General features: G+C 42.1%; 1 protein-coding gene across 7 annotated transcripts in view; it reads left to right on the top strand.

Moving 5' to 3' along the window:
- MYO3B (myosin IIIB) overlaps positions 1-26,145 on the top strand; it is a 395,071-nt gene that overhangs the window by 366,851 nt on the left and 2,075 nt on the right. For 6 of the 7 annotated variants that reach the window (XM_089519779.1, XM_089519780.1, XM_089519778.1 and 3 more), the window contains 3 exons: positions 6,480-6,586; positions 6,993-7,039; positions 10,007-10,167. In XM_089519779.1, coding sequence (XP_089375905.1) covers positions 6,480-6,586; positions 6,993-7,039; positions 10,007-10,133 — 281 coding nt within the window. In that variant the 3' untranslated portion in view covers positions 10,134-10,167. Of the gene's footprint in view, positions 1-6,479; positions 6,587-6,992; positions 7,040-10,006; positions 10,168-18,906; positions 18,975-26,145 lie in introns of those variants that run through there. The other variant, XM_089519776.1, reaches the window with a different exon arrangement.

The raw sequence follows: 26,145 nt of genomic DNA, 5'->3' as shown, positions 1-26,145 counted from the left end.
AATAAACAAAGCACCCACTGCTTTCTTTTGCAGCCAAAGTTGGCAGCCAGCTTTTTGGCCTAGCCTTGCATATCTTTTCCCAGCCAGAAAGACCCTTGCAATTAGGAGGATTGCCTTAGGCTTAGAGTGATACTGCCTATGTGTCAGAGGCAGAGCTGAGAAGTAACAAGTTACATTAACATAGTTACCTGTGATGGGTTTATGGGGCTAATGGGACCATAGGAAAAGGACAATTTAAAAGATAACAAGCAGTAAAGAATCAGTGTGGGGTAGTAATGAGAAGAAAAAGTAACAATGAGAACAAGTGAACCAAGGATTTACAACCCAGGTACTCTTACAAATAAACATCCCATGTTCTAAATCTGACATCAGGTATCAAGCATTCTAAAAAGTCTAGAAGTGGATTAAAATCCAGAAAAGCTCATGCTAAAATAAATCAGTCTTAAAGGTGCTATTAGATTCCTCTTTCATCCCACGGCAAGTCCAGTCTCCATCCACAATGTATGATCTGAATAAAGAGCAACACTTTATTGTAGATATATTTGTTGTATTTCTAAAATTGGACCTAGCTGGTACATCTTAATACATCATTGTATTGTACAATATACAATAAAACCACCAGAATTTCACTATAATAAAAGAAAAATACACCAAGATCTTTCAGAAGGAATTCAAAATAAAGAACACAAGGTGATATAAACATCAAAAGCCTAAAGGAAAAAGAGCCCAACGCAAAATATTTTGTTGCCTGAAGCAGATCAGCAGATAGTATACCTCGATTACCAAAGTAAAAATTCAGTAGTACCATATCCTCCCACTGTCCCAAATTGGCAAGAGACAGTTCTGATCGCTCCTCTGTTGTCCCACTTTTTCAGCTGCTTTTTAAATGTCCTAGTTTTTCTCTCTTCCTCCCACTTTCCCCCATTGTCCTCATCTTATTTCAGTTGTTATTATCTGAGTGCAAAGTGCAAAACTAGTTTTACTCAGTATTCTCACAATGGAGGAAAAGAGAGGGGAGAAGTTGTTTTGTCCTTCTCTGTAGAGTTAAGGCAAATCAAACTGCTGCAGCTTTTTCTAGCTTGTGTGTTCTTCTTTATTAACAGCTTTTACCATCTTGGCCACACTCTCATATTTCTTGGCCATACATGTCCCAGTTTTCATCTGTGAAAATTTGGAGGGTATAATACATTTTCTGTATGACTTGAAATAAAAATTAGTAAATACATAAGCAAGTTGACCTATCCATAACCTTAATTTTGTTAGCAGATGGAAACGTATGAAAATGCTTTCCCATATCAGCTTATTGACAGAGCAGAGAGCACATGTTAATATGGTTTCCTCTAGATATGGTTGCTTGTGATAAATGTTCCCAGATTTTCCCTCTTTAGTAGTCATATTTTTAGGCCACTTACACAAGGAAGACAAATGGGCTCAGTAAAAGGGCATTTCCTCTGGAGGATACAAGCCACAGACCACCCAGGCACTATGCAGAAGTGATTGTATCAAGTTAGAGAGTTAGCACAAAACTTCATTAAATTAGAATGCAGTTAGCTGAGAATACTAGAGGAAAGTTGTGTCCACAGTGCATGAACTGTTGGTAGGAAATAGATTGCGTTCAGTTCCAAAATAGCAAAAGAACAATTAACTTAGCATTTATGTATGTATTATACCATCTCCTGTTACTACATTATCAATGCAGCAAAATACAATAACATGCAAAAACCCACAAAACAGTGACCCCCTCCCCCCTTAACGGCCTAACAAAATGCAAAAACCATGCACGCTCTTGGAACTTCACTGGCTTCTTCATCAGGCAAAGATATTAAAAATCAAACAGGAGAAGAAAAGTGATGATGTTAGAGTCACAGGCTTACATTTTGTCTCAGATTTTATTTCTTTATCAGTTAAAATTGTCTGGAAAGATCTCAATGCAGGCAGAGACCACTCTCTTTCTTGATCATGTGGAGATTTAGGGATAAAGGGCAATAAAATTTCAATTCCATTAGCAACAAAAAAGTAACTTCCCAAAGTTTATTACCTGCTTTGGTTGACCAATAAAGGTATCACTGTTTTGTGGAATTATTATTATTATTATTATTATTATTATTATTATTATTATTGGTATGTTACTTCATTGAAATCCTTTTAAGTTTACAATCACACAGATTGGCCTTTCTGTTATAACTGTTTGGCATCTTGTCACCTATGGAACCTTAAAAGCATATATCCTTCGAAGTGTTAGGAAGACAACATGCTCTCTTGATCCCTGTCCCTCTTGGCTAGCGGCTTAGGGGGGGCGCGTCTGTAACCACTATGTTAGGCTGCATAATCAATTCATCTTTTAGGGAGGGGCGATTTCCATCCAGCTTGAAATTGGCCATTGTAAAACCGCTGTTAAAAAAGCCCTCCCTAGACCCCCTGATTCGAAGTAATTATCAGCCTGTTTCGCTGCTGCCTTTTTGGGAGAAGGTGATCGAGAAGGCGGTTGCCATTCAGCTTCAATCGGTCTTGGATGATACTGATTTTCTAGACCCATTTCAAACTGGCTTCTGGGCGGGCTATGGAGTTGAGACTGCCATGGTCGCCTTGGTCGATGATCTCCGTCTGGGCATGGACAGGGGTAGCGTGTCCCTGTTAGTGCTCTTAGACATCTCAGCGGCTTTCGATACCATTGACTATGGTATCCTTCTGGAACGCCTGAGGGAGTTGGGTATCGGGGGCACTGCACTCCAGTGGTTCCGTTCCTACCTCTCGGGTAGATTCCAGATGGTGCAGCTGGGGGACATGCGCTCCGATAAGAGGGCCCTTACATCTGGTGTCCCTCAAGGAGCCATTCTGTCCCCCATGCTATTTAACATTTACATGAAACCGCTGGGAGAGATCATCCGGAGACACGGGGCGCGGTGTTATCAGTACGCTGATGACACCCAAATATGTTTCTCTGTGTCTCCGACTGATGCAGTGACCAGGGATGGCATCTCTCGTCTAGATGCCTGTCTGGAGTCAGTAATGGGCTGGATGAGGGAAAACAGACTCAGTTTGAATCCAGAGAAAATGGAAGTACTCGTGATAGGTTCCCCGGGCCCAGGGATGGAAATTTGTCCACCTGTCCTGAATGGGGTCACGCTCCCCCGAAGGACTCCGTTCGCAGTCTGGGGGTGCTCCTGGACTCGTCGCTCCACCTGACATCTCAGGTGGATGCGACAGTCAGGAGCACCTGTTATCAGCTTCGGCTGATACGCCAGCTGCGACCCTACCTGGGCCGGGGGGACCTTGAAACGGTGGTACATGCTCTGGTAACCTCTCAGTTGGATTTCTGTAACGCGCTCTACATGGGGCAACCCTTGTACCAAAGCCGGAAGCTTCAATTAGTGCAGAACATGGCAGCTAGACTGGTCACTGGATGCCCCAGGACCAGCCATATAACACCTGTTCTACAAGATCTATATTGGCTGCCCATTCGCTTCCAGGCACAATACAAGGTGTTGGTTATCACCTACAAAGCCCTAAATGGCTTGGGCCCAGGGTACTTGGAGGACCGCCTCTCCCCATATAATCCGCCCCGCACCCTCAGGTCGGCCGGCAAGCAACTGTTAAGGGTTCCAGATACTATATATTCTGCGACTGCACAAAGGGCATTTTCCAGCTTGGCCCCGCAGCTCTGGAACTCTCTTCCCGGTGAGCTCCGCTCGGTTACCTCCCTTGACTTATTTAGGAAGAGGTTAAAAACCTTCCTCTTCCAACAGGCTTTCCCCCAGACAATGTAATACCTGCTCTCTCCCCGTTGCATCATTGCACCTGCACTTTGTGCTAGCTATTGTTGTGATTTTAATCTGTAAGCTTTTTATCTTATTTTTAATCTGTATTATTGTATTGTTCGGGTTTTTTATGGATACTGTTTGCAAAATTGTACATTTGTTGTACTTCTGTGTAACCCGCTTTGATCTGCAAGGGAAAAGTGGGCTATAAATAAACAGTTTATTATTATATTATATATTTCATAATTTTATTAATATTATCCATAGGCTACTGTACAGTTGTGTCCTCTATTCAGCACAGGTGTGTATAAAATGATCACCAGTCTGAGGAGAAGAGAGGAAATAGAAATGTTTCCACAAAATATTGAAAACCATTTTCAAGGGAGTTCTCAGACCTGGTGGCTTTGGCTGGAATCCAGTGCTGTGTTTTCATTGGATCCAACTAATTTCAATTGAAGCAGTAGCCCACTTGTTCTGTTCTGCATCCCTCCCCCATTGTAACCTTAAAAGAATACTGCTCTGGTGGACTGAGAAATTTTCAGGAGCATGTTTTTGGCACAACAGAGGTTTACAGGGAGGAGAAGAAAAGTCCCAATTCTGGTATTGTTAGATATCAAAGTAAACCATCAGATTTTGGCTGTAGTTTTTGTTTTATACATGGTGATTTTTTTATGTAGATGCTTCATCATGTGATAATAATGTTAATTCACAAGAAAATGAACTATGGACCACAATAACGATATGTGTTCAAAAGTAGTAGAACTGTGAGGACAAACAACAGAATGGTGAATATTTCTGCATCCTGGGTATGCATTCAGAATTCCAGACCACGAAGACCTTGCTTTGGTCCAGCAAGGCAGTTCCTAATGTACAGTTCTTATGAGTTGTCATTTACTGAGGTATACCACAAAATCGTGGCTTAGTGGTTTGAGTGTTGGACTGCAACTCTCAAGGCCAGGGTTCGATTCCCACTCAGTCATGGAAACACACTGAGTGACCTTGGGCAAATTGCATGCTCTCAGTTTCAGGAGAAAGCAATGGCAAACTTCCTCTGAACAAAACTTGCCACAAAAAGCCCATGATAGATTTGCCTTAGGGCAGTGATGGTGAACCTTTTCAAGGCCGAGTGCCCAAACTGCAACCCAAAACCCACTTATTTATTGCAAAGTGCCATGTCCCTCTGGCTTTCTAGTAACAAACTCTGGCAGACTCTGTGCTGGGACGATGGCACACATGCCAACAGAGAGGGCTCTGAGTGCCACCTCTGGCACACGTGCCATAGGTTCGCCATCACTGCAGGGTTACCATAAGTTGGAAACAAGTTAAAGGCTCACAACAACAACCACAAAGTCTTCCACTCCCCTAATTTACCATTATTCTGCTCCAAGTGTTACCTTTTTATAGATTTTTTTAAAAAATGCAACAATAAAACAAATTGATTGACAAAATGTAGTTATTCCTTTGGCTGGTAGCTCAAGGTGTGCATAGTGTGACTCTTCAAGTGAACTAACACCAGGTTGTAAGAATAGCAAGTCTCTGAGGTTTCTCACAGATGTTTTTCCAGGATGAGCTTATTTGGAGGTTCTAGCAGAAGAGTGCAGCTATCGTATACCCTTGACCAAAGAACAGTACACTCCTTCTATCTGGGATGGTTATCCTCTTCCACCGAGCGCGCAGCGTCAGGAGAGATACACATGGAGCGGTGAGGGAGGAAGGGGACACCCGCCTAGCCAACCAGATCAGCCGAATCAACCCTAGCGATCAATGGGGTGACTGATGAATACATTTGTGAGTGCAGGAAAAAAACAGTCCTAGAAAGTTGGAGGCTTGATGCATCTTTGTATGTTTTATACTGGGTGGTAGCAATAATGACAGTTACTTTTTCACAAACTAGCAATAACATTTCTATGTATTCAAGGATGTGTGCACGCAAAAATTATATAGATCTGGGGTGGGGAATTTCAAGCAATTGACCGAAATCCAGTACTTTATCAGTCCCAGTTTGTTTGTCTGGGGTTCCCTATGATGCTTTCATTCAGTGATTGTTCAGCTTTTATACAGGTTTTTCCCATTCTAAAAGTTTGAAAGCCTGTCCTAAGGTATTCCATTACTAGCAAGAAGAACACTGAGCTAAAATATAATTATATGCTTTCAAATTGTTTCCCTCCTATGGCAACCATGAGGCTGTCGCAGGATTTTCTTGGCAAGATTTGTTCATAGGGGACTTGCCTGTGCCTTCTTCTGAGGCTGAGCGGGTGTGAGCAAGGTCATCCAGTGGGTTCCTATGGTGGAGTTGAAATTCAAACCCTGGTCTCCAGAGTCCTAATCCAACACTCAAACCACTACACCATGATGGCTTTATCAAAGTAAAATATGCTGTCTCTTCCCCAACCCCATCCCCCACTTTTATCCCAGTTCTGCTATTTCAATCCTGCTCACTACAGAAATGCTGCCTCTGAGAAATTCTCTGAAATTTAACTTTATTCCCACCTATGATACAGCTTGACTAGAAAAGGATGTGGGAAATGAGTGCTAACTTTTAACGCAGTTTTATTCCTAGCGCACGACTTTTCTAAGTGCCTGGTGAGAATGGTTCAGGTTAGCTGATAAATCCAGGAATTAGTAGCACAGAAGAGAGAATCCTTTTGATTTTTAAAATATGCTAAGACGTTTACAGCACCTGGCGCGGCTGAGATCTCAAATGGTGTTATCTTCTTGCAGGTTCAGAAAACTGTCTGGAACAGAAGCTGAAAATGCCCCGTCGAAGATGTCAGCAGCCCAAAGTGCTGAATAGCCCCGAGGACAACATGTATTATAACCAGTTAAATGTGAGTTCAAAGTGGCAATAAAGCTGTTTTACTGGCTTTGTCTCCAGTTAATAATTTTGTTATTAATACCTGTTCCAAACCCCCCCAGCCCCTCCCCCACCCCATTGCTCCCCCCATCCACCCCTCCCCATGTTCTTCAGCTCTCGTCTTGAACATGTGCTTATGCTCTTTATCTGTTGCTTTCATGTCAGGATGTCTGCCTTCACGGTGAATAATTGATGTGGTTTATCAAAGACGAGCAAGATGCATGCTTCATCAGGCTCGCTTGAGCCCTTTGATCAAAAAAATTATGCTGTGACTTCTGATATTATCAGCATCTGCTTGCATTCAACACAAAATCACTTTGAATTAAAAATTAACGACTTGCTGCTTTGCTTTGACTGTGTGTTCTTGCCCCTCTCCACAGGGAACTCTAGAATATCAAGGGAGCAAGAGGAAGCCAAGAAAACTTGGGTAAATAGCTATCTTCTTAGTTCTAAGCAACTGTAAACAGAAGAAGTCCTTTGTGATATTACAGAAAACGCGCAAACTTTCTAGAGAGATTTCTCAAAATAAACAGCAAGCCTGTCTCCACATGGGCATTCCACTACAGAAGCAAATGGGAAGCCTGCACCCTAATATTGCCTGTATAAGCATGAGTACTGGATTTTGCAAGGGACTGGGGGGAAAGTTTTCTCAGCAGACTTTGGGCAATTTGTTTATTTTCTCTGTTTTTACAATATATTTGATATAAGCATTGAACAGTGTGCGATAGTAGTTTGAGTGTTGGACTACGATGCTGAGTACCAGGGTTTGATTCCCAGTTCAGTCATCAATCCTACTGGGTGACTTTAGGCAAGTCACATACTCTCAACCTCAGGAGAAGGCAATGGCAAACCTCTGAACAAATCTTGCCAATAAAATCCCATGATAGGTTCGGCTTAGGGTTGCCATAAGTCGGAAATGACTTGAAGGCACACAAGAACTACAACACAACTGAGAATTTGGTGGAGACAAATACCATCTCTGAGTACAACATGAGAAACAGGAATTTAAATATCCTTCTCATCCATAGCCTGAACCAGCTGAAGTGATATGAAAGACAAGGCAGAAAGTCATCTTTCATGCCAGTTCATTCTTTGCTATGGACTGCTTTCTATGTACTCCCTTCCCCACACACAGGATTTTTGAGAGAGAGAGAGAGAGGGAGGAGGTGTTTCCCTTGAAGGAAAAATTGCTATGGGCTGCTATAGCGCTATCTTTTATGAAGTGTGGCTTGCTTGTTTTCCAGCAAATCACTAGATCAGACTAGAAAGCAAGTTAAAAGGTGCTGTTGTTGACGATGATGTTCATAATGAGCCCTCAAAGCCTAATCCAAATAACATACTTTGAGTGTTTTTGAAGTATGGTTCAAGCTTATTCTATGTAAGTGGCTAATGTTGGGTAGGGGGAACCTGGACATTTCTTTATGATTTCTTTATTGGTTTACGGTGTGTGGGATTATGTGTGTGTGTGTTTTGAACAATGTTTAAAAAGAAGCGAAGGCATTTTCTTCCTATCTAGAAAACAGAAAAATGGTTCTATACAACCATAGTTACCTCCATGTACTATATCAAAATAGTTCTTGATGTTGCAACAGAAATGTTAAATAGGATGTCTTGTGTGAGTGGAAGCTAATTTTACTTACACAAGGCCAAAATATCTCCAATCTCTATTAATTCTGACACCCGCAATTTTTCCTGGCCCCTTCCCCAGTAGCATCCAGTTCCATTGGGTCTCTGAACAGCCTGGGAAAGCATAACCAGCTGCGCGCGCATGCACACACACACACACACACACACACACAGAGGAAGCAAGAAACGTTCACTGCATGAACCAAACTCCCTTTGCAGTTTTCCAGGTCCTGTCCATAAAAGTTTAAAAGTAGTATTTGGATCTGTGCTTAAGGCTTTAGCTTAACTACTTACCACTATGTTCTATCAGTTACAAATACTGTAGAATGTTTCAACTATGTCAGGTCTTAATGTACTTCTAGAGGTTATTCAGATTTCATTTTTCTGACCACTCTCTGAGTGGCTGAACATTTACAGTAGAGGTGGCCAACCGTGGCCTTCCAAATGCTTTTGAACTGTAACCTCCAGCATCCCTCACCACTGGCTATGCTGGCTTGGGATGTTCTGGAAGAGCATGGTTGCCCACACTTAACTTAAAAGAAAAGAGATTAGGAAAGAGAGGAAGAAATCCAGGGCTGTTTTGACTGCATGGTGAATGGCTTATAGGAATTGTGTGTCAGAAGCAGAGGTTATGATTGTGTTCATGATATAAACACTATATAACATTTTAAAAATAGACTTTCAGTTAATGATTCAGTTAATGAATCATTAACTGAAGGCACCCTGCAACCCACTGAGTGACTTGGGCAAGTCACACTTTCTCAGCTTCTGTGGACTTCTCTGAACAAATCTTGCCAAGAAAACCCTGTGATAGGTTCACCATAAATCAGAAACTACTTGACGGCACACAACAACAATCCATGCTAGCAGAGTAGGAAAATAACTCCTGAAACAGGAAGTAATATGTCATGTTCTCAGGATTTTGAGCTGCAATTGCTCTTTTTGGCTTAGTGATAGCACTTATTCCCTTTGCTTGTCAGACTAATCCATGGCTTCAAAGTAGGGGTTCCCTTAGTTCAATTTATGCCCTGTATAGAACTAGGAAAAGTTACTTTTTGAAACTCAGACTAGTTTGCCTTTGGTCATGTTGACTGGGGGAAACTGGGGACGGTAATCCAAAAAATAATTTCCCAAAGTTTCTGGGCCTGTGAATGATCAGACTTCAGTTGAGATAACCCATCTCCTGACACCTTGGGCCCGTTCTCACTTACTGGAAAATCCATTTCTTGAACCGATTCTTGAAACCGGTTGTGAAAAAACATAGTTCCCACTATGTTTGCTCTGGTTTCAGGAATCAATTCAGGAATTGGCAAGTGGCGGGGGCAGCTTGATTGCCCGGTTCGTCTCTGGCCTCTCCTGCCCCTAAAATCCCCGGCCCATCCTCCTTACTGGCTTCTTTGGCCACTGACCAGTTTCCCTGTGGCTTTTTAAATTTCACATGGCCGGGGAGGCCGGAAGGAGGTCACAGAGAAGCCAGGGGAAAGCCGGAAAAGAGGTCGCAAGGCTTCCAGCTTCTCTGCGACCTCCTTCCAGCCTCCCCGGCCACAGGAAAATTTTAAAAAAGGTGCAGGAAAGCTGGTCAGCAGCCAAATAAGCCAGTAAGGAGGCTGGGGCCTGGAGAGGCTGGGCCATGCCAGCTGCCCCTCCAAGCTGGGCTGCCAGTGGGAACCAGGGCAGATTCGAATCTGATTCGAATCCGCTGGTTCCCACTTGGGCTGAAAAAAGGTGAATAGCCATTCAGTGACTTGTTTTTCCTTTTCCTCCTTAGGCAAATAAAAGTGCTTGATTGGGAGGACGAGTATTACAAAGCATTATCAGGTGCAGATTCCATCTCTGAGGAAGATAATGCATTCCCAGTTCTTCCTTCCTCCAGAGGAGTGTCCTTTCAGAGCTGAGCTTTTACCACTTACCTCCTTTGGTGCAATACTGGTAAGAAATCTTAACACATGTTTTATATTTCTGGTTCACGTATATATGTGTATGTGTGTGCCCATCTGTACACTAACACTGACTCAGATGTGTGCCCCCCCACCCCGTTAAGCAGGTACGTATATACATTACATTACATTTATGTACCTAGCAGAGACACATCCAGCCACTGCTGGTGTCTGCTATATTACTCTGGCAGAGTGTCAGGAAGAGGACAAACAAATTTAATCTGTCTAAAATATTTGGAACCCTCGATCTCAAACTTGCGATTTTAGGATAACATCTATCTCCTGATTACAATCCAGTGCAAGTTCTGGTAGTAATCTTAATTCTAAAAACTTTTGCTTCATAATCAAAATATGACACAGCATTGTGAAGGGTGGGATACAGCATTACAAGGGCCCTGAAAAGTTGAATTGATTTACAAAGCTAACAAGAATTAGCACACTGAGGAAAAAGAAATATAATAACCCTTGAATATGCTGAATTTGTGATTTTTTGCTTTATCTTGCAAAAGAGTTTTTTTATGATAGAACATGTTGCTCTTTTTTCCCCAGAGGAAAAAAGGGGGAGGGGACCCACACATCAAAAGCCTAAATTGTAAAATAGTTAATAGGGTATTACTAAATCACTTAACTTAGCATTTTATAATGTCCTTCTGACTGTTGGAAATAATAAGAGCAAGGCCAGTATTGTGGATAACCTGTGGGGGGAAGGGACACCCTGTAGTGTTCTGTATGCCATTCATGTATGGCATTCAGTGTTCCGTATGCCATTCGGTATACCATTCATATGAAAAGAACCCTGTTGGATCAGACCAAAGGCCTGAAACAGCACCCTGTTTCCCTCACTGGACAACCAGATGACACAATGGGAATTACATAAGCAGAACATGAGGGTAATAGCCCTATCCTGCTGCTACTTGCCCAGTGACTGCTTTCCAGAGACTTATTGCCTCTAATTCTACAGGTAATCAATAGCAATTGTGACTAGTAGCCATTGATATTAATTTGCTCAAACCTCTTTTTAAAACCATGCTACTCAATGGCTAAAGGGTGTTAAGAAATTTCATGATTTAACTATGTGTTCGTGACACTCTTAACCAGTTTCCTCACAGCGTACAAAATGTATACCTTTCTGTCATGTCCCCACTTGAAGAAGTGTGTTGCCCTTATGTAGCTCAATTAAGTCAGTGGTTCCCAACTTTTGGTCTCCAATTGTCGTTGAACTATACTCCAACAACAATTGGAGCAATAGTTGGAGTCCAGCAACTTCTGTGGAATCAAGGTTGAGAACCATTGAGTCTAGTTCAATTTATGAAAATCATAATAGACACCACAAAGTCTACAGGTACTGTATGGTTACCAGTCCCTATTCAGCATTCATGGACTACTCTGTAGACTGTGACTCCCAGAACCCCACAGTTAGCATGGTCATTGGTTGAGGGTTTATGGGAATTGTACTGTACTTTTGTTAAAAAAGTAATTTTTTCCAGCTCTAACAGCAATGTGTTGTTGTTGGGAAAATCCACACCTTTCCACTTCCCAGCTAATGTAAGGGCTGCAGCTAAGCTCAGAGGGAACAAAAAAGCTGGGTGAGTAGCAGATGGTATCTTTGTCCCTGCCAATCAAAAGGTCCTGAGGCTTCACCCTATGAAAATCCTGGCTCCTTTACACCATGAGTGACTTGTTTCTCTTAAAAGGCTCTTTTCTATTCCAGGATGTTATCCTAATAACTTGGAAACACAGTTAAGGGTAGCTGTGTTGGCCATGCAGCAAAATACAACAAAATTCACAAAACAGTGATACCTTTATGGGCCAGCTAAAAAGTACAAAATACAACATTCAAGCTTTTGAAGCTTCACTGGCTCTTCATCAGGCAAAGTTGTTTAAAATCATACAGGAGAAGAAAAATGATGATGTTAGAGTCACAACCCTGTGATGATGTTTTGTCAGTTAAGATAGCAGAGGGATATCAGTGCAAGCAGAGGCCACTTGTCTTTGTGCTTTTTAGTTGGACTAGTATAGGTATCACTGTTTTGTACATTTTGGATTTTGTGTGTCCTGATAGCCTGGTTGTACCAATGTTTACCGAAATGTAAGTCTTATTCATTTCTCAGCTGCAATACTTGGGAATGCTGCCTAAAGATCTTTTCATGTAAATCATTTGATGATTTGATGACTCATCACTGAGCATGTGAACTGGCTCTCCCAAAAGCTTTCTGTTTGATGGATTGTAAAGTGAGATCAAAATTCTTTAGGGGCTGGGGGTTGTCTGAACTTTATTGGTTTATTCACACATCAGCCAATTTTTTGGTGGTTCACTTGTCAAGTGATAGATATGCAAGCATGACATTGGCCTTAGAGAAACAGCTAACTATGCTGTGCCTGCTCTAATGGAGACATAAAACACAATTTTAGAGGAAGAAAGATATTGCTCATAATGCAAAACAGAGGTGTATCTGTGTTTAATCCATTTCATTTAGGGATGGACAAACTGTTGAAACTGGAGGAGGGCATTTGGTAGAAACTGTTGTGATCTGTATGGTGGAGGTGGGTGCAATTGTGAGCAGTCTAGAAAAGTAGTGAAATTTTGTTCTAAATCCACACATTTTTATGCTTCACTGAATGGTATGTGAGAAAACCAGTGATCATGGCATTCCATACAGAATTGTAGAATTGGAGGAGACCACAATGACCATCCAATCCAACCCCCTGCCATACAGGAGTTAGCTAGAGTTAGACAATGCTAATATGGTTAAAGATTGAAAGTTGCTACTGTCCATGCCTGCCATAAAATTAAGTGAAGATTTATACGAGAGCATGCAAAAGCTAGCTGGCAGAAAGCATGTTCCCCTACCCCACAAGCCCCTTCCAGGTTGCCATATTCCAGACCCTCAAATCCAGGCATCTAATTTGCATATTATGCAAATAATTATAATTGTCATTACCACAACTGCACACATAGACATGCTCCAGAGAGGGAAGGGAAATGGGGAGGAAAATCTTCTTTGCTCCAGAAGCTGTTTCAGAGGAAGAAAGGCAGAGATCCCTTTGCAAACTCCCATAAAACCACACACAAACACACACACACTAGAGAAAAAGAAGAGGTGGCTGGTCCATAAACTTGCCTGATTCCAGTGAGGGCTGAAACTCGCAGATGCCCTCCCTTTCCAAGACATATCCTCCATTTCTCCCTCCTATACAGGAGGAATCCCAAAACGTCCTCTATCTTGCTCTCCCACCAGCTGTTTCTTGCTTCAGGAAGAGGAGAGCAGCCACCCAAGGGAAAGAGGGGTTTGTGTGTGTATATATCCCTTTAAAAACAAGGCTGTCTCCCTCTCCTTGGCACAGCAAAGAACCCTGGGGAATCTGGAAACAGAGAGAATCCGGGACATGGTTTTCAGACGGCTGCTATTACATAAAGAGAGTGAATTCGTGAATGAACTGGACATGCAAACACAGTATTTTTGCAAAAATGGTTATTCCCACATTCACCTCACTTTCTGTCTGGATTCTGACCCATTTGTGCACAACATCATCTGAAAAGCAATTGTGAAATTGTCCTTAATGCCCTGGATGACCCTGTATTGTGACCAGTTTAACCTTCCAGTTTTCCCTGTGTGAAAAAGTCCTTACACTGTTGCATGTACCTTCCACCTTTCCTTTCCCTGCTTTGTTGCACCCCTCTTTCATTACTCCAATGCTCCATTCCTTTTTGTACAGTTGCCACAAGGAACTGAAAAGTCAGACTCCAGCTAGACTGTCTCCACAAAGGTTATACACTTTCCTCTAGAGTACTAACTTTGACCCAGGGAATTGGACAATGGAATTGAGAAATGATGTTTACACTTATGACTCGGTTGTAATACTCTTGCAAATGCCAATCTTAGATGTCAGACTTCACTCATTTAGGCTGGGGTAGGTTTGTTTCTCACAAAACAATTGAAAAGAAAGATGACTGCAAAAAAAAAAAAAGTTTAACTCCTGTCACCAAAAGGTAACCTACAGGTACAGTTGCCAGATTAGGTCCAGGTCAGCACTTCTGTAACTTTAATCTGTGACAGATCCTGGAACAAGACAAGGTACCATAATGCTCCATCAATAAGGATGAAGCTACCTGTCCTCCCTCCTCTTCCAAATTCCAATTTTCAGGGACAGCTGTTCTCTCTCAACAGGCTATATTGCCGTGCCAATGGAGAGCAGAAGAGCAGGTAAGGAGTAATGCCCAGATCTGTTCTTGTCTCCAAGAACAGGGCACTCCTGGACACTCCTCTGTGCCCCCTCCACCTACCTCGACTGGTATGGCAATAGCTGTGTTGGGAGGATATGAAAATTGGTATTTTGAAGGTAAAGGAGGTGTCTTCATTCCACTTGACAGAGCTTTGTAGTAACCTCATTCTGCTGTAAAATCTGTTGAGGACTGAAATTACAGAAGCTCCATCCAAGTTCCAGTCTGGCAATCCTGTCAAAAGGTAACAAGCTACCTGACTCCATCTGATGGACAGGGTAGCCATGTGAAATATGAGAGGATGCAGCCTGGAAGGAGTTCAAATTTTGCCCTGAAGGTCTTCCTTTGAGTCATGGGCTGGAACTTCCCTATCATTGACATAAACTCATTTAGAAGCACTTTGAATGATACTTTGACCAGGGACGTAGCCGGGGGGGGGGAGTTCTTGGGGTCTGGACCCCCCCCCCCTTCCATTAGAAAAATGAATGGTGTGTGCTGCTGCGCCGCCGCACCCAAGCCCCATTATAATGGAGGTACTTAGTCTGGAACCCCCCCCCCTTCCTAAAATCCTAGCTACGTCCCTGCTTTGACACATTCACTTCACTTAGTATGTTGGAAGGAAACAGGCATCACAGGATATAGAGCAATTCATCTAGACCAGGCATGGCAAATGTATGGCCCTTCAGATGTTGTTGGCTTGCTGCTCTTGGTATTCCTCACCATTGATAATGCTGACTATAGAGCTGCTGGGAGTTGGAGTCCAACAATATCTGAAGAACGACATGGTTCCCAGCCCTGATTTAATGCCTACTAACTAGTGGCTATCAAATGTGGACTAGAAGAAACATCTTTTTGCTCAAAGTGAAATGTTATTCACCAGGCTCCATTGTGAGAGCACTTTTTAATCCAAGAAGGCATCGATCTAATGTGTTTGCAACATTTGCAATTAGTTTTCCTTAATGAGTGCAAGGAAAACACAATACAGTATAAATATCCTCAGAGCTGCTGAATCAGAAGCATGACTTTGGTTAGAGTCAAGTTAATCCCCAAGATCTGGTATAGGAAGCTAACCCTTATTAAAATAACATTAGGTGTTGTTGTTTTTATTGATCTGATTCTTGGGCTTAATGATTAGAACATTCTGATGTTTTAATAATAACCTTACACACTTTCTCTCATTTTACTTGGTTGAGGTATCTAAAGGTGTGGTTGAAGCTAACTTGCCACAAGCATTTTGAAGAAGCCTTATGAGGCTGGAAGGCAGAGTAAAGATTCTGTTGTGCTGCATGTTAAAGGGAGTGGGGCTTCCCAGAATCCCACCCTACCAGATAAAAGGAAGGCTGGAGTGTGAACATCAAAGAATTGTTAATGACAAGAGATACCACTAAGGGTTAGCATCCCTTTTGTTTCAGGACTCTCGCACCTGCAGTGCATTGCAGACACTGTCTTTGTTGGTCCATCTGAATTACCTCTATTAACATTTACAGAAAAAGTCCTTGGCAAAACCCCTGATATTGCTCCTGGCCCTCTTTGCCTCTCTTTTAAAGGAAAAGTCAGATATTAGTTCTCTGTGGGTTTCCTTTATTATACAGTATTTGCAGCAAAAGGGAACTCCAAAAGCCAGGATTCTGTTGATTGCAAATGAGCTGGGCTGAAAGGGAGAGGAGAGCTTTTGTTCCTGGAGAGGGGGGGGAAGAGTGATATCTTTAACTCCACAAGAAAGTGCACATAAGAGGCTCACACATTAGCAAGAGCAAAACCAGAGCGTGAAATTCAGATTAGGCCACCACAGGCTGTCAGAAAAAGCAGTGGGGGGGGGGGGGGTTGAGGCGGGAGAAGTATTGGGAAAACTTGGCATGGCTGAAGGTGTAACCTGTTTCATTTGGCCCCTGAAAAACAGTTTAACAGATGGTGGAACCAGCTGTCTTTTTCAGCCATTTAATAAACTCTTTGGTGGTAGCAGTTTGGGAAGGAAGTGACTGAATGTTTTTAGGCTGGAGGGGGAAAGAAAGAGAAAAAACAAGAAATCTGTCCCAGTTATGTTTGCCAAGCAGCAGAGTTGGAGACCTTTCGGTTTTTTTAAAAAAAATGCAAAGGAGAAAAAAATCTAATTGAGGTTATTTTGTCCTGATGATCTGGGTTTTATCTCTCCAAATGCCTATTTTCCAATGACAAATAAATACCAAGCATGCCAGCATATGGAAACGCTTAATACCTTGTTATCTTTCTCTGTCATTTCAGTTCTAGCCTTTGCAAAGGAGGCCCCTAATTAGAAATCTTAAATGAGCTGTAGAAGGAGAAATTGACTTGGGTTTCAAAGGTATGAGCCTATGACAAAATAATAGACAAAATGACCTATTTTTATCCTTGGGAAAGCCATGCTTTAAGGTGCAAGAGACCAACCAAGATAAATAGATCAGCCAATGAACTTGTAAAACCTGATGGTATAAAATGCCACTCGAGCAACATTTCTGAAGCACATCTACACTAAGGAGAGTTTTGCTACCAGCCTTTGTAACCTGTGACCTCTTCACATCTGATAACACAAGATTTTTGTTTGTGCTATCAGATGTTCTTTGCTTTTTCTTCAGTGGGGTTTCATTATTTAAAAATTAATATTCTCAATGCAACAGTTAAGTGGCAAGTCCCAATTATGTGAGGGATGTTTCATTTAAAAACCATGTCTGGTGTCTTTGAAGGGAACTGTTCTTTTGGCGCATTTACATGCTCCCCAGCTGAGCGGCCACCCCTTTCATTTGACAAGAGCTTTGTTCTGTCTACAGGCCTATTATAAAGCCTAGATGTTTTGCCCTTAATAAACTGCAACAGTTGGAAGGCAAATAAACTCCTTTTCAAGTTAGGAGTGCAATACAATGCACACACTCCCCCGCCCCCGAAACATACACCTCAGTTTGTTGAGAGACTCAACACTGAACAGTGATGACAGAAACAAATCTTGCAAGTTTCTTTTCCATATCGCTAACGTTATAGTGCGAGTCAGTGTGGTGTGTGGTTTGAGCATTGTACTATGACTCTGGAGACAAGGGTTGGGCATCCCTGCTCAGCCATGGAAAACCTTGGGGTGACCTTGGACAAGTCACACTCTCTCAGCTTCAGTGGAAGGCAAAGGCAAACCCCCTCTGAAGAAACCTTGCCAAGAAAAGCCAATGACAGGTTCGCCTTAGTGTCACCATGTCAGAAACAACATAGTTATAATCTAGGAAAGGACCATATTCATTTTTTTCTTCCAGTAATTCCTATGAAAGAACTACCAAAGACAATGATTTATGCAATGGACTACATCATGGATAACCACATAGTATTGTAGTTTTTGAGCAAAGCACATAAATCCGTTTACTGGAGTGATTCACTAGATCATTTCACTGCAGATTAATACTGAGGGCTGTAAATTAAATGGAGCTGTTACTTCATCGGGAAGGCTGGTCATCACTCTGTAGCTTCTTCTTTTGCACATACTTTTCTCATCAAATCTTTGCCTTTTCTATATTGTTTATGCAAGACAAAGTGGTTGTATTGAATTATCACCTACATTATACTGAAATCTTAGAGACACAGAATAAATAACTTGAAGGAGACTGAGCACATTATGCAGTTAGGTTTGCCACTTTAGGATTGCCTTGAACTTTCTGAGCCAAAACCTGAAACCTGGCGATGCCACCTGGTGATGTTATTAAGCATTATGCATTAACTTCCAATCGCAGTTGCTTATAGCTTGCCATGCAAACATACACACACACACATACAAGAGAGAGAGAAGAGAGAACATATTTTCCTATTTAGAGATTAAAAGAGAAACCATAGCTAAAAGGGCCATTCCCAGATCAAGGTGAAATGAAGGGGTTGTGCCTCCTCACCTACTTAGGGAGTTGGGATAAGGAACATTAATTCTAGCCTACTTGCTGCTAGCCAGAAGGTGGGTACAGAGCAGAACAGAGGGTGAGCTTTGGTACAACAGACACTGGGAAACAAAGAGAAAGCTAACTTAGTAAATACATAAACCCACTGGAGAGTCTTTGAAAGTTGTAGTTAAGCTGTGTAATTGTAGCAAGTGGCTGCTATGTCAGCTGAGATTTACTCATAGCTCTTTCCTCTCATTTGGTGATGAGCCCCACAAAAACTTGAGAATTTGCACACTTTGCCTGGCAATACCCCATGAAAACTGAGACTCAGGGCCAGGCTCTGATATTTGAAAACCCTACATATTATTCTGAGACCTCTGCAGAAATGTTCCAGAGAAACATTTGTCCACTATGTACGACATATTATAGCAATGCATTTATGTATATGAATAATAATTTGCACCAAATTTTGGTCAATCACTGAAATAATTTGACATTCTGTAATACAGTAGGTTCTTTGTATCCATTGGAGCTTGATTCCAGGATCTCTCATAGATACCAAAGTCCATAGATGCTATAATGGTGTAGTAAATTTGTATGCCTCATATAAAATGGCAAAATAAAGGTTTGCTTTTTGGAATTTTTGCAGGGGATATTTTCAAACCATGGTTTAACCTGTGAGGGAAAGCAGAGAGACAAAGTGAGTTCATAGACAGCCATGGTCGCCTTAGTCGATGATCTCCATCTGAGCGCCGACAGGGGAAGTGTGACCTTGTTGATACTCTTGGACATCTCAGTGGCTTTCGATACCATTGATCACAGTATCCTTCTGGAACGCCTGAAAGAGTTAGGAATCGGAGGCACTGCGCTCCAGTGGTTCTGTTCCTACCTCTCGGGTAGATTCCAGATGGTGAAGCTGGAGGACGCTTGCTCCTCTAGGAGGGAACTGACATCTGGTGTCCCTCAAGGAGCTATTCTGACCCCCATGCTGTATAACATTTACATGAAACCGCTGGGAGAGATCATCCAGAGATATGGTGTGAGGTGTTATCAGTATGCTGATGACACTCAAATATGGTTCTCTATATCTCCGACTGACGCAGTGTCTAAGGATGGCATCTCTCCTCTGAATGCCTGCTTGAAGGCAGTAAAGGGCTGGATGAGGGAAAACAAACAGACTGAATCCTGCGAAAACGGAAGTACTAGTGATAAGCCCCCAAGGTTCAAGGAAGAAAATTTGTCAACCCATCCTTGACGGGGTCGCACTGCCCCTGAAGGACGAAGTTCGCAGTCTAGGAGTCCTTCTGGATTCATCCCTTCAGTTGACATCTCAAGTAGATGCGGCGGCCAGAAATGCTTGCTATCAGCGTCAGTTGATACGCCGACTGCGACCCAACCTGGACTGAAGGTACCTTGAAATAGTGGTACACGCACTGGTAACCTCTCGTCTAGACTTCTGTAATGCGCTCTACATGGGGCTACCCTTGTACCAAGTTTGGAAGCTTCAATTAGTACAAAATATGGCAGCCAGACTGGTCACCGGTTCTTCAAGGTTTGACCATATAACACCTATTTTGAAAGATCTTCACTGGCTCCCTATTAGCTTCTGGGCACAATACAAGGTGTTGGTTATGACCTATAAAGCCCTATATGGCTTGGGTCCGAGTTACTTGCGGGACCGCCTCTCCCCATACACACCCTTAGATCATTGGGCAAGAAGTTATTGGAAACCCAAATATGCTTCCACTTCACGAAGAGCCTTTTCAGTAAGGGCTCCGAGATTGTGGAACAGCCTTCCTGAGGACATCCGATTGGCGCCCTCACTAGAGATATTCAGGAAAGCAGTGAAAACCGAACTATTTCGCCAAGCATATCCAGATATGTTATAAGATAATGACTGACATGCCCCTGAATTGAGATGCTGCTTGATTCCCAATTGCACTGTATTATGTATTGTATGGTTATTCTTAACCATTAGTTAATATGTTGGTTTTAATCTTTATAATGGGTTAGAGAATTTTAATTATATGTACTGTGATTTTATTAGTCTGTAACCCCACTTCGATCCAGTTGGGAGAGGCAGGGAAACACAAATAAGTTGTTTATTATTTATTATTATTATAGCTTAGCGGTGACATGAACCTGGATTTCCTAAGATCCAGTCTAATGTTCCCACTATTACACTACTAGTGAAGATGCTTGGATATTACTCACTCCTGGATGTATTATAATCTGTAAGTTATTCCCACCAAGAGACAATAAATTGAAATCTGTTAAAACAAGCTGAAAGCATTTATTTATCATTTATTTGCCTGTTTTTCCTTTTGGTCAAATGTACAGCCTGCCTTTCTTACCAACATAGCTAGTAGCAGGAAACAAAAATATACTATAACAATATTCTGATACAATATTCTACAATATTTGTGTATCAATTTACAGACCATTTGCATCTCAACAAGGCCTGCAAAAGATGCCCTCCCCATACCATCTTAATTAAGGACAGAAACAACAGAATGCAGGCACCTTACTAGCATCTCTAGTTTTTCTCCTGTTTGGTTTATAACATCTTGCCTGATGACAAAGCCAGTAGAGTTTTGAAAGCTTGCAACAAGTATATTGTGCATTTTGGTTGGTCAATAAAGGTATCACTGTTTGGTGGATTTTTGTTTAAATTTGCTAAATGGCCAACACAGCTACCCCTGCGTGTTTTCTGATTTGACAAATTTAAGACTAGCAGATTGTGGGTCTGATCTGGTCCTATAGCATTTAGCTGCTGATTCCTAGCCTAGAGATTTGGATGTTTTAATCTGATAAAGATGACTCACTGTGCAGGTGACATTTGTAAGCCTGTGATTTACAAATTGCTTGACACTTATAAATGAATCACATGCCTTTTCAATTTGTCCTGCTAGGGATACTTTCTGTGTATATGCTGTATATTGATTTGCCACATGCTGTCCCATATTTTTATCACTCTTCTTGTTTCTCAGTAAATAATTCTCATATCTAGCCTAGGCAGTGGTGGTGAGGGATAAGAGAAGCATTCTGCACTGGTGCTCCTTCTGCTTTGTGGTAAACCACACTTCTCCGCTGGAATGAATTATCTTCCTGTGGGATTTACCACACTGCACAAAATGGTTTGTGTTTTATAACAAATTACATTGAAAATGAGACTGGCTTGGATAAAGTCTAAAATATGGTTCTGTGGTTTTTTTTACCAACTAAAGGTAAAAGGTAGAAGTATGACTTAATGTGCCACTGAGATGAAAACTGATATAGCAGCCAGAATATCAGTAACTCATTTTCGTCTTTTAACAGGCATTGGTATTTGGATGCAGAACCTGGGGGAAAGTTTACTTTTTTGGACTGCTGCTCCTAAATTTCCCCAGCGACCATATAAATCGGGGTGAGCAAAGTGCAGCCCATAGGCCACACGCCACCCTTGAGAACCCTAAGTGCAGTATTCAGAAGCCTCTCAAAGCCCCAAGAAGCTGATTTTAGGGTGATATATTTGCCCCCAAACCATCCCAAATCTTCCAGATCTGCCTAGATAGGCAACAGTTATCTAAAAGGTCGAAGGCCAGACCATAAGCACAGACATCACTTCCCACTGGATGACATCTAGGGAACTGCACCAGAACAGTTAGTATTGAGGCTCTCCATCCGTTAAGGACTGATACAGTGAAGATGTATTAAGGGCTACATTAAGAGAACCAGCTTGGTGTAATGATTTGAGTGTTGGACTATGACTCTGGAGACCAGGATTCGATTCCCCACCGAGTCATGTAATGCAGTGGGTGACCCTGGGTAAGTCATACTCTCTCAGCCTCAGAGGAATGCAATGAGAAATCTCCTCTGAACAAATCTTGCCAAGAAAACCCCATGACAGCGTCACCTCAGAATTGGCATAAGTTGGAAACAATTTGAAGGCACACAACAACAACAACAACAACAGACATTAAGAGATCATATAATGCAACACTTCAGATTACAAATGGAGAGAAGATTCACACTCAGAAAAATCAATTCACATTCGTACCACATGCACATACAAAACAGCAATCAGAAGTGGTGACTGATGGCTTCTCTGTGAATGGAGAAATGAATTGGCTCAAAATTGTAGTCTGGACATTAAAAGGCCTCTCCATAAAGCTAAACAAATGTGGGAATCAGATTCAGCGCCTTGGACAGCTCCCTTAAAGTTCAGAGTAAAACCTAGAGTAAATTTCATATCCCGCTTCAGCTACCAGCTGCCACCTGACTAAGAGTTGTGCAAAACTTGCTGAACTCTCAAACTTTTTCTGAAATATCCTGGTATGAGATAAACACCAGGATCTTTTGCATGCATGAACTTGTACAATTGGTCTCAGTTCCCTGAACATTTTAATAAGAGTGATCATGCTATAGTCCAGGCTAGGGAAACTTTGGACCTCTAGATATTTTGGGATCCAACTCCAACTGCAATTCCCCCTGCTGGCTAGGAATTCTGGGATCTCAAGTTCAAAGCACCTGGAGACCAAAATGGTCCCCTATTATAGCTCCAATAAAAAATTGGAAATTTTAGCAATTTGTGCTGATTTTATTACTTGTGTTTTCTCATCTTTGCAAAAAAGTGTTTCTACCATACCAAGTATACATATTATTTTATTTCATTATTGAAATATATTTTATTGTGACCTACCTTGAATATTTCAGTAAATGCAAGGGTGGTATAGAAAAGTGTCCAATCAAATAAAGAATAACTATAGTATAGTGCTCTTCCTGGAAATATGATGATAGAATGTGAGCTTCTATTAATGTTATATAGATGTGGTTCTCGAAGGCCCTTCTGATTAGCTACATCTAGATTAATTGGTTAGTTCTTATGGTTTAGCTATAAAATTGACTCAATCTTTTGGCTAAATGCAGTTATTAATTTCAACTAGATTATGGATGAATAGGAATTTGTTAATTCAAAGATTATGTCACTCCAATTGATTCAATGGGTCTATTGTAGCTGGAGCTAACAGTTGGATTTAATCATTAGCTGAAATCCTAGACATGCTTGTCTGGGAATAAGATCAACTGAATACAATAGAGTTATTCAGTACTGTCTAGTGGCTGCCATATCAGTTGTGCAGTGAATCAACATTGGGTTTTATTGCCTTTAAAGGAACTATCCAAGGCGTTGAACCTATTTGAGGTACACTTCAGTACCCCAAAAAACTCTTTTAAAGTTCTGCCCAATATCCAAAGCACATTCACTGACATGGGCTGGCTTTTTAGTAAGTATACATTGGGTTACTTTATGCTTTGGGGCAGTTAGATACTCTGCTATCAGAAATTAGGCCAATCCTTTCTTTATTCTGAGAATTGATGATCTCTACAATTTCATTTCAAAATGTATCAGATGCAAATTCCTGCTACAATTTTCCATTTGTTTTGTGAAGGTGTGCATTACTGTGTTGTGAATGTTTGATGTGGTAATGAGAATGCTGACTTTAAAGGTAACCACATTCGGGCAGATCGATGCTGCTTTGCTCTCTTTAACTAAGAGCTACTGTGCTTTGAAACAAAATATCTGAGATGCTGACTGAAAAAGAAAAATCCCTGGATTTAACCAAGTTCCAATACTGGCTTCCCCCCTGTAGAGGGATGGCAGAAGGAAGAAATTGCTATAAATAAAATAAAATAAAATAAATCGTTTATTTATAGCCCGCCTTTCCTTGAGATCAAGGCGGGTTACAACATCATGGCAACAACAAACGACAAACAAAAACAATACAATATTAAACATTAAAACCAAAGAGTTAAAAACACAGATTAAAAACCGTACAAAAACTAGCCAAAGTGCAGGTGCAAGAGGGGGGGGGGGGGGAAGAAGCGTTACAACATCTGGGGGAAAGCTTGTTTGAAGAGAAAGGTTTTGAGTCTCTTCCTAAATTGGTCGAGGGAGGGAGTCGAGCGGAGCTCTTCGGGAAGCGAGTTCCATAACTGCGGGGCTGAGGTTGAAAACGCCCTCTGTGCAGTCGCAGAGTGTTTCGAAGGAGAAACCCTCAGAAGTTGCTTCCCGGCTGACCTGAGTGTGCGAGGCGGATTATATGGGGAGAGGCGGTCCTCCAAGTACCCTGGGCTCAAGCCATTTAGGGCTTTATAGGTTATAACCAACACCTTGTATTGCGCCCGGAAGCGAATAGGCAGCCAATGTAGATCTTGCAGAACAGGTGTTATATGGCTGGACCTGGAACATCCAGTGACCAGTCTGGCTGCCATGTTCTGCACTAATTGAAGCTTCTGGGTTTGGTACAAGGGTTGCCCCATGTAGAGCGCGTTACAGAAATCCAACCAAGAGGTTACCAGAGCATGTACCACTGTTTCAAGGTCCCCTCAGTCCAGGCAGGGTCGCAGCTGGCGTATCAACCGAAGCTGATAACAGGTGCTCCTGACTGTCGCATCCACCTGAGATGTAAGGTGGAGCGACGAGTCCAGGAGCACCCCCAGACTGCGAACAGAATCCTTCAGGGGAAGCGTGACCCCATTTAGAACAGGTGGACAAATCTCCAAACCAGGACCCGGGGATCCTATCACAGGTACTTCCGTTTTCTCTGGATTCAGTCTGAGTCTGTTTTCCCTCATCCAGCCCATTACTGACTCCAGACAGGCGTCTAGAGGAGAGATGCCATCCCTGGTCACTGCATCAGTCGGAGACACAGAGAAACATATTTGGGTGTCATCAGCGTACTGATAATACCGCGCCCCGTGTCTCCGGATGATCTCTCCCAGCGGTTTCATGTAAATGTTAAATAGCATGGGGGACAGAATGGCTCCTTGAGGGACGCCAGATGTAAGGGCCCTCTTATCGGAGCGCACGTCCCCCAGCTGCACCATCTGGAATCTACCCGAGACGTAGGAATGGAACCACTGGAGCTCAGTGCCCCCGATTCCCAACTCTCTCAGGCATTCCAGAAGATTACCATGGTCAATGGTATTGAAAGCCGCTGAGATGTCTAAGAGCACTAACAGGGACACGCTACCCCTGTCCATGCCCAGACAGAGATCATCGACCAAGGCGACCATGGCAGTCTCAACTCCATAACCCGCCCAAAAGCCAGTTTGAAATGGGTCTAGAAAATCAGTAACATCCAAGACCGATTGAAGCTGAATGGCAACCGCCCTCTCAATCACCTTCCCCAAGAATGGCAGCAGAGAGATAGGCCGATAATTATTGTGAATCAGGGGGTCTAGGGAGGGCTTTTTTATCAGCGGTTTTACAATGGCCAATTTTAAGCTGGATGGAAAGCGCCCGTCCCTAAAAGATTAATTAATTATGTGGCGCAACATAGTAGTTACAGCCGCACCCCCCTGAGCTGCTAGCCAAGAGGGACAGGGATCGAGAGAGCAGGTTGTCTTCCTAACACTTCTAAGGATCTTGTCCACTTCCTCAGTACTCACATGGGTGGGGAGTAGGATCAGTATATATACTATGGTGTTATAAGAACACCTAATGATTCAGTGTGACAGTTTTATTTTTGCATTTTCATACCCATAACAGGATACTCTAGTTTATTAGCAATCAGTTTGTTTGAAGTTCATATTGAATCTGATTAATTCAGAATCACTTGGCTGACAGTGGAGTCACCAAAGTATGGCTGTGTATAAAACCATCTGACTCTTATTTTAGCCTTTGGCCTGTTTTTAGTTTTGATACCTGTCCAGTTTAGGTCTGAGTTTTATTGTTAGCTCCAGCTAGATAAGAACCATTTACCGTATATATTCATCTATAAATCGAAAAATCTATGCCCAAAATTGACCCCAAAATCCCAGGTCGACTTATTTACAGATCAGTATGATAATGTGATAGCATCTCTTTCAGATTCCCCCCATGCAGTGGGGAGAACAGTTTCTTTCT

The sequence above is a fragment of the Sceloporus occidentalis genome, unplaced genomic scaffold (genome assembly GCF_023333645.1).
Source record: "Sceloporus occidentalis isolate IW3139 unplaced genomic scaffold, rSceOcc1.0.p SCAF_4, whole genome shotgun sequence".
Taxonomy (NCBI): Eukaryota; Metazoa; Chordata; class Lepidosauria; order Squamata; family Phrynosomatidae; genus Sceloporus; species Sceloporus occidentalis.
The sequence above is the reverse complement of the archived record's forward strand: the minus strand, read 5'-3'. Positions and strand labels throughout refer to the sequence as shown.